Source organism: Bidens hawaiensis, unplaced genomic scaffold, assembly GCF_021521415.1.
Source record: "Bidens hawaiensis isolate Kalapana, Puna unplaced genomic scaffold, B.hawaiensis_p1.1 tig00022665_1, whole genome shotgun sequence".
NCBI classification, from domain to species: Eukaryota; Viridiplantae; Streptophyta; class Magnoliopsida; order Asterales; family Asteraceae; genus Bidens; species Bidens hawaiensis.
This window is the reverse complement of record NW_027493532.1, coordinates 362,677-372,661: the sequence shown is the minus strand read 5'-3', so window position 1 is coordinate 372,661 and position 9,985 is coordinate 362,677. Positions and strand designations below refer to the sequence as shown.

The 9,985-nt window shown below is 29.9% G+C and overlaps 1 protein-coding gene across 3 annotated transcripts; it reads right to left on the bottom strand.

The window, feature by feature from the left end:
• Positions 1-630: 630 nt before the first annotated feature.
• Positions 631-4,804, bottom strand: LOC143565945 (uncharacterized). Of its 3 annotated transcripts, none has more exons than XR_013141155.1 (6): positions 4,514-4,804; positions 3,425-3,588; positions 2,225-2,789; positions 1,098-1,189; positions 902-1,005; positions 631-754 (listed from the first exon to the last, which is right to left on the bottom strand). XR_013141155.1 is itself a non-coding variant. In XM_077052775.1 (6 exons), the coding sequence occupies exons 3-6, from the start codon at positions 2,345-2,347 to the stop codon at positions 693-695; spliced, it is 381 nt and encodes a 126-aa protein (XP_076908890.1). In that variant the 5' UTR covers positions 2,348-2,789; positions 3,425-3,588; positions 4,514-4,791; the 3' UTR covers positions 631-692. The 3 variants fall into 3 exon arrangements, 1 of the variants encoding a protein (XP_076908890.1); XM_077052775.1 differs by having other exon boundaries at positions 4,514-4,791; XR_013141154.1 differs by having other exon boundaries at positions 1,098-2,789.
• Between the last annotated feature and the right edge of the window lie 5,181 nt (positions 4,805-9,985).

The window sequence follows — 9,985 nt, the reverse complement described above, 5'->3', positions numbered from 1 at the left end:
AGATCATGGCTATCGACCTTGACACGTTAACGGGCTTCAAAAGGAGGTGGTATGAGAAAAAACAAAAGGAGATAGCTGAGAAAAACGAGTGGGTTTAGGAGTTTTTTTTTAATAAGTAATGTAGGTTTTTTTAATTTAATGTAGCTCTTTTATTTAATTTAATGTGTTATTTCAAAAAATTTAAATTTATAAAAATATTAAAAAATTAATATAATAATGGTTTCACTCCCCCCCCCCCCCCTGTTTCACACAACCCATTTCCAGTAAAAATGTGGATATGAAATGGGTATGTGAAAGCTGATGTAGCGCAGACGTGGCAGAGAGATAAGGTTTCACTAGCTTGTTTCACCCCACCTATTTCCATTGCTCTTATGAAATAAAGAGGAAATTTAAGATAGATTTAATTGTAGAAAAATACAAGGTCATTAGCCCACTCGTAAAGTTACACCAATGACAAAGGCATGTTTGAGACGTTTCTTTTAATTAGTGTATTGTATTTTTATTATGTGATTAACCTTACTTGACCCAAAGCGTCGCATCGACCTGAAAATTTTTATGCCCAATCCTATGAAATCGAGCACCTAAAAACAGTGAACCCCCATTCAAATAAAGTCATGAATCCACCATTGGTGGTCAAGTCGTGACAAAAACCCCGTTTAAAATACATTATAGATTGTTACAACAATTTTAAACTACAAGTCCTTCGATTTATTCTGCGGCTCATTCTCTGTTTTGGACCGCTTGCGTGCTTTATCTAAAAATATACATCATGAAATATTACTAAAGTTAAATATTGTTATTCGATTTAAAAATCCAATTTTAAATTGTACACGGTAGGTAACACACAAGAATGTCGTAAAACTCCACATTCTTTTATAACCCAATATGTCTTTCAACATACCATTTTTGTATCTCATATTTGCAGCAGTTATGAGTTTATAATGAGTGTTAGGCAGTTCACTCACCTTCCCAAATCTTTCTTCATAAAAGGACCATATTTCAGACCTGGTTTATTAAAACATAATTTAATAACAAATATAATCCATTTTGCAAAAATGAAAAAAAAAAGGATAAAAAAAATGACACGATAAGCATACCAGTACACCAAGAACTGATAGGGTGCATACTTCCCATATATCATTTCAATATCTTGTTGGATGTTTTTAATTGTGGACTTCTTTCCATGAACCTTAAACAAAATAAATGCAAAACGTAGCCACTTTAATCTATATACCTACGAATGGCTCTAGTCGGATTGTGATCATCTCAAAGGGATGAAATAATAAAAACTAAATGGTAATTGACACATTGATACGTATGGTCCCTATAGTTTGGGACAAATTACGGATTTTGTTCCTAAATGCTGTGAACATATGCGGCGCATATGTTCACAAATGCACTGTTTGCTATCAAAGATGGTCTGAGTTTAACAGTGATAAATTGGCCAGATAACTTTAGGGGTGTCGAGCAAACTTGTTAACTAGTTAAATTTAGCTAGGAGAACGTGTCAAATGGGTTGAAAGTTTCACAATGTCTTATTTTTAAGCATATTACCTCCTATATTTTGCAGTTTAAAGCATACACTACTAATGCATCGACTATATATGGGAAAAGAACATAAATGGACAAAAGGTGTATGCAGTTCAACCTAACCCAATTTGAAAGTACAAAAAACGACTTGTTTTAGACCGAAACCATTTAGAACCTTTATTAGGCCAGCTAGGCCTATAAATGAACCGAACTCTCTGCAGGAAGTTCTTTCATATTCATTTATTTAATAAAAAAACAAACATGAACAAAACTTTTGGTTCATTTAGTCAAACACACGAACATGAACACGTGTCTTGTCCGTTCATTTATGTTTGTTTATTAACTTAATATATTCATTCAGATTTTATAGTCCCATTAAAATTTGGTCTAGTTTTAATACGTTTTTAGGACAACACATTTTTCACATTTACTTTTAATTAACTCAGTTATGTTCGTCACCTATGTTCAGGTATGCTCGTACGCTTATATTGTTAACGAATGAACGAACACGAGCATGCTCATTTTCTTAATGAACAAACATGAAAAAGAAAACCCTGTTCGTCTAAATGTTCGTGCCCCAACGTTTGTTAGGTTAAAGTCAAATGAACGAACACAAACATACTCCGTTCGTGTTCATTCAGAGGCCTACGACCAGCACATCCTGCCACCTAGAGTATATAAAGGAAAGTAGAACCTGATTTAAATGGCTTAGCGTTTCAGAATCGGATGGGATTACATGGTAGAATCCCAAACACATGAGCACATTGGCGCGTGTAAAAGGACCAAAACCGTTGATTTCTCCCAACTGCTCGTTCATCTTCGTGTAATTAGATAAAGATGTTTCATCACCACAATCTTCTTCAAGTTTTTTTAGGTTAATTCTACCTTCAACAACACTTTGAGCAAGTCCCAATATTCAACTTGCTCTATAACCAAGATTTCACCTCTTTCCTAGAAAATTTACATCAAGGACCGCTAGTTCTTCTGGGCTTGGAAAGTTTCCCATGAAGGGCAAATCTGTCTTTTCACTATTGGATTCAGGTGTGTTGCTACATGTGTCACAAGAATCGATCTTCAAGGCTTCATCTGCTTCAAAAGTTGATTTAACTTTTCTTGATTTTCCTTGTGATTTCATCTTTCGTTTGGTTGACTCTTTCTTTGTGGGAGTTTTTGGAGCCAATTTAGTAACGCGGGTGGGGTCCTGCAGCTCAAGTTGCAGTTCACAAAGGGCTCTAGCCATGCTTAACATCCTGGACCACCTAAAAGGAAGAGAAAAACTAAAGGTTACTTATGCTCAACTTAAACTGAATCCATTTGAATTCGATTAGAATTCGAAATTCAAACTCGAATAAAATAGAATTTGTAGAATCTATTTCACATTTGAATCGATATCGATTCCATCTTCAAATTCTAAAAATTCGAATATTCAAAATGCGATTCGTTGAACATCCCTAACTGTAACTATGCTCACAGTAAAGAGCTTCTGAACAATATTGACCTCTAAGGTTCTGCAATTGTTGGATATTATCATTATCTATGTCACTGGTAAATGCTAACAGAACAGTTTAAGCAACACGACTTTTGTATGTTCTATGCATTTGCTTAATGCAGATATAAATTTGGGTGATTAATCTTTTAAACAATATCAAGTGCTTAAATTCCCTTTAAGTTTATTTCTATACAATCTTAAGCTACTCTCAAGTGTTGTTATAACACCCTAATACATTAGACCATTGTTGGAATAATGACAGTTGACACTAATTATTTATACATACAATTATTATAGTCACATCATAAATTCCTGTCTGTTGGATCTGTAACCACACACACGAGTGTACACTAATCAAGTTTACATTCATATAGATTAATGTAGAGAGAGAGAGAGAGACGTAACTGGCAATTGCAGACAAGAATGCACTTAACCATGTCTTCAAACAACGTCAGAGACCTAAAGATTCTCCCAAAACCAGATGTTTTAGCTTCATCATACATTTCTTGAAACTCCCTCACGTTCTTCTCCTCCGCATCTGACAAACACAGCATTCTCCTCACTTGCTCCTGCAACATCCAATCCAAATTCATTTCTCTTTCAAAAGTTTAGGTAATCTATACATGTAAACTTTATTAACTAGCTCAATGAAAATAATGGAGCTGTTTTATGAAAAAAGAACCATTCTTACAAAGTAATAATATTATAAACCTAACTAGCAAATTATTATGATTAGCCTAAGGCTATATGTATTGGAGGGGCTACAAATGGGGGCGAATTGTGACACGTGGCGCCCAGTCAGCAAAAGGGGCGAATTTGTTTTTGGGGTGTAATGGTGTAGGGGCTACAAATTGGGCCCACAGTATCTTTTTTTATAATTTTCTTTTTATAATTAAACTAATCAAATAAAAACAATTTCTTCAAATAACTAAATAAAAATGCATTAAAACTAAAAAGAAATACAAAAAAATACATAACTAAAAATATAATAAAGCATATAGCTCGGTTGGCGTACATGTTTAGGTTCGGGTCAGGAAATTAAAACGGATAGCTCGGTTGCTTTAGGTTCATCGGGTTCCATTGTAAGTTCACGTTCGGTTGGTTTTGCGAACCATGGTGTTGACCGAAAGGACGGAATGGGTGGTTCGGTTGGTTCGGGTTGTTTCTAGGATTCATTTTGCATATATACATATACATATACATATACATATACATATACATATACATATACATATACATATATCACACACAACATGTATACATATACATATATATACAATAGTAATATAATAATAATATATAATATAATAATAATAACCTTCATATCCTCTAGGCGATAATTAAACCCCGCCCCCGCCCCAAATCGCCCACATATCGCCGGGGGGGGGGGTGTTCGCGCCCAAATTCGCCCCTAACTCACTCCCACTACAGATAGCCTAAGTAAGTAATTACTATTAACCTAAGAAACTAATATTATTAAGTTAGAAAAGGAACCATTAGTGATTGGTGTTGTAGAGGAGATAGATGAACGGAGTCGCAGAATACACGGAGGATTAGATGAGAGGCTTGTGGCGGTTGACAAATTTGAACCATATCAGAATCAGATGAGAGGCGTAAAGGCCGTTGGAAGGTTTTAGAGAGTGGATCCCACTGATTTGGGGCTGTCATGAAGAATCCGTGGCTGCATACGGCTCTTTCCAGGTTGAATGTGGCTGAGGATTCTAACGGCAGCTTATACTCCGCATACCGGCCGCCGGTGGTGGTGCACTCAAGCCTTTCCATTTTGGTTCCGAAATCTCAAACCAACATTTTGCGGGTATTCTGGAGTTTCTATCAATATATTTTATCATAATAAGATTATACTCGCAATCACTTTCGAAAAATACTAAAAAGGTAATCACTTTAAATATATATATACTAGGATAGTACCCGTGTTACACACGGGTTAAAAATAGATAAATAACTAAATCAATATAGACAACCATAAAATTTTATAAATAGACAACCATATATTAACATTATGATGGCCTAAACAAAATATTTGAGAGTAGCATTTTCAAATAAAAAGTTAATAGTTACACAAACTTGTTTATATTAGCAAAGTTATGAAAATATATAAATCGTATTATCTCAGTATGAACTTCAAAAATTTCCGTCCAAAAACAAAAGCATTTTGCTATAGAACCTGGAAAACAAAACAAACCATGCAACCTGATTAATTAAGTATTAAACTAATATGTTAATGTAATTCATAATGAGTTTATGTAACATTAATATTTAGAAGATTATGTAAAAATAAAAACAAAATGTGTGACTGGAATAATTATCATATAAATATAGACAATCATAAAATTTCACAAGAAAACATTTAGAAAATCATAAAATTTAACATAACTTTATAACCACAATCTTAGAAATTCATATGCTTTTTAAAAAAATGCAACAAACTGGTCTTCAAAATCATAATATTTTTTCACTGTCATATTAAACAAACACATATAATAAACATAACTTAGTAACCAAACTATTGATCATTCATATTGTCTTAATACAAGCTTATACTAAGACAAACTAAATATACACATAAAAAGAAGAGACCAAAAGAAGATCTAAACATGTCGGAGTCAATTTTACCAACCATTAACTTCTTCAAATTTCACCAAAAAAAAAACAAATTACCTTCACAACTTGACAAACAAATTAAACGATTATAGAAGTTTACTGTATGTTTTTGGAAGTTTCTAGTTATGAGCTAAACTAAAAACTTAAACAGAAAACACAAAGTAAACAATGAAAGTAAAAACAAAAAAAAATAGAGTAATCAACTACATAACTAAGTTATTGGTGTTACCTTAAATTTTATCTTTAGATTCCAAAGAGTTTGAAAGATCATCAAAATTTAACTCATAGTTCTCACAGTCTAACAACCATTTTACCTTCTCACTAACTTTATTTTCCAAATTCAAATGTGCCATTTCTTTTATAACATTAGAAAGCTTTAAATGATCCAAATCTCTTAAAAGAAACAGATCATTGGAATCCAATATTGATTTAGGATAGTACCCGTATTACACACGGTGGAACATATTTAAAGACATAATATATATGTAACATCATATAAATAAACGATTATAGAAGTTTATTGTATGTTTTTAGAAGTTTCTAGTTATGAACTAAACTAATAACTTAAATAGAAAACACAAAGTAAACAATAAAAGTAAAAAAAAAAATAGAGTAACCAACTACATAACTAATTATTGGTGTTACCTTAAATTTTATATTTAGATTTTCCAAATCCAAATGTGTCGCCTTTTATAACATTAGCAAGCTTTAAATGATCCAAATCTCTTAAATGAAACAGATCATTGGAATCCAATATTGTTTTAGGATAGTACCCGTGTTACACACGGTGAAACATATTTAAAAACATAATATATATGTAACATTATATAAATTTAATGAAATGCAAATGTTGTACTTATAAATAAATGATACTTTTACATGAATTATAAGACATCGTAACTTATTTGAATCAAATACAAAAACATATAAAGGCTAACAAAGATAAATGAAAATTTAAAATATTTTATAACTTATATTATTAGTACAATAATAAGCAAACAAAGAAATTAATCTCCAAATCAATAAAGCAATTCTACAATGTCGATTCAACAAAACTTTATCTCAATGTTGATTCAAAAGATGAATTATATCTAAGACATTTATTACACATCAATAACTGTAATATTTATTACTCTAAGATAGTACTCGTGTTTATTTGCACATCAATTTAAATCATTTATTACAAACCATGTTTGAATTAAATATTACCATCTTGAAAAACATTTATCACTAACTTCATTTTTCAAATCCAAATGTGTCGTTTCTTTTATAACATTAACAAGCTTTAAATAATCCAACTCTCTTAAAATAAACAGATCATTGGAATCCAATATTGTTTTAGGATAGTACCCGTGTTACACACGGTGGAACATATTTAAAAAAAATAATATATATGTAACATTATATAAATTTAATGAAATACAAATGTTGTACTTATAAATAAATGATACTTTTACATGAATTATAAAACATCATAACTTATTTGAATCAAATACAAAAATATACAAAGACTAACAAAGATAAATGAAAAGTTAAAATATTTTATAACTTATATTATTAGTACAATAATAAGCAAACAAAGAAATTAGTCTCCAAAACAATAAAGCAATTCTACAATGTCGATTCAACAAAACTTTTATCTCAATGTTGATTCAAAAGATAAACTATATCTAAGACATTTATTACACATCAATAACTGTAATATTTATTACTCTGAGATAGTACATGTGTTTATTTGCACATCAATTTAAATCATTTATTACAAACCATGTTTGAATTAAATATTACCATCTTGAAAAACATTTATAACTAACTTCATATTCCAAATCCAAATGTGTCATTTCTTTTATAACATTAGAAGCTTTCAAGTGATCTAAATCTCTTAAAAGAAACAGATCATTGGATTCCAATATTGATTTAGGATATTACCCGTGTTACACACGGTGGAACATATTTAAAAACATAATATATATGTAACATCATATAAATTTAATGAAATGCAAATGTTGTACTTATAAATAAATGATACTTTTACATGAATTATAAGTCATTATAACTTATTTGAATCAAATACAAAAACATACAAAGACTAATAAAGATAAATGAAAATTTAAAATATTTTATAACTTATATTATTAGTAAAATAATAAGCAAACAAAGAAATTAGTCTCCAAATCAATAAAGCAATTCTACAATGTCGATTCAACAAAACTTTTATCACAATGTTGATTCAAAAGATGAACTATATCTAAAACATTTTTTACACATCAATAACTGTAATATTTATTACTCTAAGATAGTACCCGTGTTTATTTGCACATCAATTTAAATCATTTATTACAAACCATGTTTGAATTAAATATTACCATCTTGAAAAACATTTATCACTAACTTCATATTCCAAATCCAAATGTGTCATTTCTTTTATAACATTAGAAGCTTTCAAGTGATCTAAATCTCTTAAAAGAAACAGATCATTGGATTACAATATTGATTTAGGATAGTACCTGTGTTACACACGGTGGAACATATTTAAAAACGTAATATATATGTAACATCATATAAATTTAATGAAATGCAAATGTTGTACTTAAAAATAAATGATACTTTTACAAGAATTATAAGTCATTATAACTTATTTGAATTAAATACAAAAACATGCAAAGACTAATAAAGATAAATGAAAATTTAAAATATTTTATAACTTATATTATTAGTAAAATAATAAGCAAACAAAGAAATTAGTCTCCAAATCAATAAAGCAATTCTACAATGTCGATTCAACAAAACTTTTATCACATGTTGATTCAAAAGATGAACTATATCTAAGACATTTTTTACACATCAATAACTGTAATATTTATTATTCTAAGATAGTACCCGTGTTTATTTGCACATCAATTTAAATCATTTATTACAAACCATGTTTGAATTTAATATTACCATCTCGAAAATTTTATAGTTAGTAACCTACCATCTTGAAAAAAATTAACAAACCATGTTTGAATTAAAAGGTCTAACTTTTAATTTTAAAATGTCATATTTTGACTTTAAAATATCAACATAATATATATGCATTTTTTAAAATCCAAAATGCGTCCACCGTTTTTTCTTTTACTTGAAGCAAATTTAATACAATTAATACAAATTAATTATTTGATTTCGTTCAAAACATAATTAAATTCCAATTAATTATTATTGATAAATACACAATTATATGTATAAACATGCATAAATTATGCTTCACTTAAAAACCACTAAAAATTTACGGTTAGTATTTTCAACATTATTTGTAACTCTTAATAACATAATAATGGATTGTAAGAGAATATTTAATTAAAAACGTTATAATCTTTAAATATTATTAAATCAATACAATGTGGACACATGGCTTTCAACTAGGATGTCCACATGTGCCATCCAGTCAGCAAGTTACCATTCTCAGAAGGTCTAATGTTGCGCCACGTGTCCTGGTCTCCAAAGTCATAAAAATTCAAAACCCGTTTTTTTTTTCACAAAAACTATAGATCTCCACCACCGATTCACTCTCTAATCTCCTGATGATTACACCAGCCCTAATTTCGGCCGCGAGATCTACAATCAATTCTACCACTGATTTTCGTTGTAACTTTCCGATGAATATACGAATCCTACATCCGTCATTCAGATCCACCATCGAACCTCTACATTGTTTATCAACAATTCGAGCCGTATTTGTGAATTTGGATTCGAACCGATTGGAGACATCAAAATAGTGGGATTTGATTATCCGATGACTATATTGAAGGTAACTATCACTCTAATTTTGCAAATACAGTTATTTTATTTAAAAAATTCTCATTCTCAATCTTTCCGGCAAATCTGTCATACGCCTATTTTATGTTTACTGATGTTTACTGATTCTTCTGGTCAATTATTAATTTTTTTGTTTTCTGATGTGGATTGATTGTTCTGGAAAAAGTTTCCTTCAATACTTTATATCCGACCGATTTGTTGATATATTTCTGTATAATAATTTATAATTGTTTTCTTTTTCTCAGTATTAAAATTTTCCGGCTAACCTGTTCTTATTGTTTTGTTTTTCAAATATTTATATTTAAAATTCCGGCTAATTTCCGTTCAATTTATTTCCCCGGTTGTTTTTGTATTTTTATGGAAATATTCTTTTAGGTTATTTTTATCCGACCAATTTTATGATCTATTTGTGTTAAAATTATAATAGTTTTCTTTGTCCAATCTTAATTATGATTTCCGGCTAATTTCCGTCTACTTTTATTTTCAGGCCAATTTATTTTTAGTTTTATCAAAAAACAGAAACTTTTAATTTTGTTAATATTATAATTC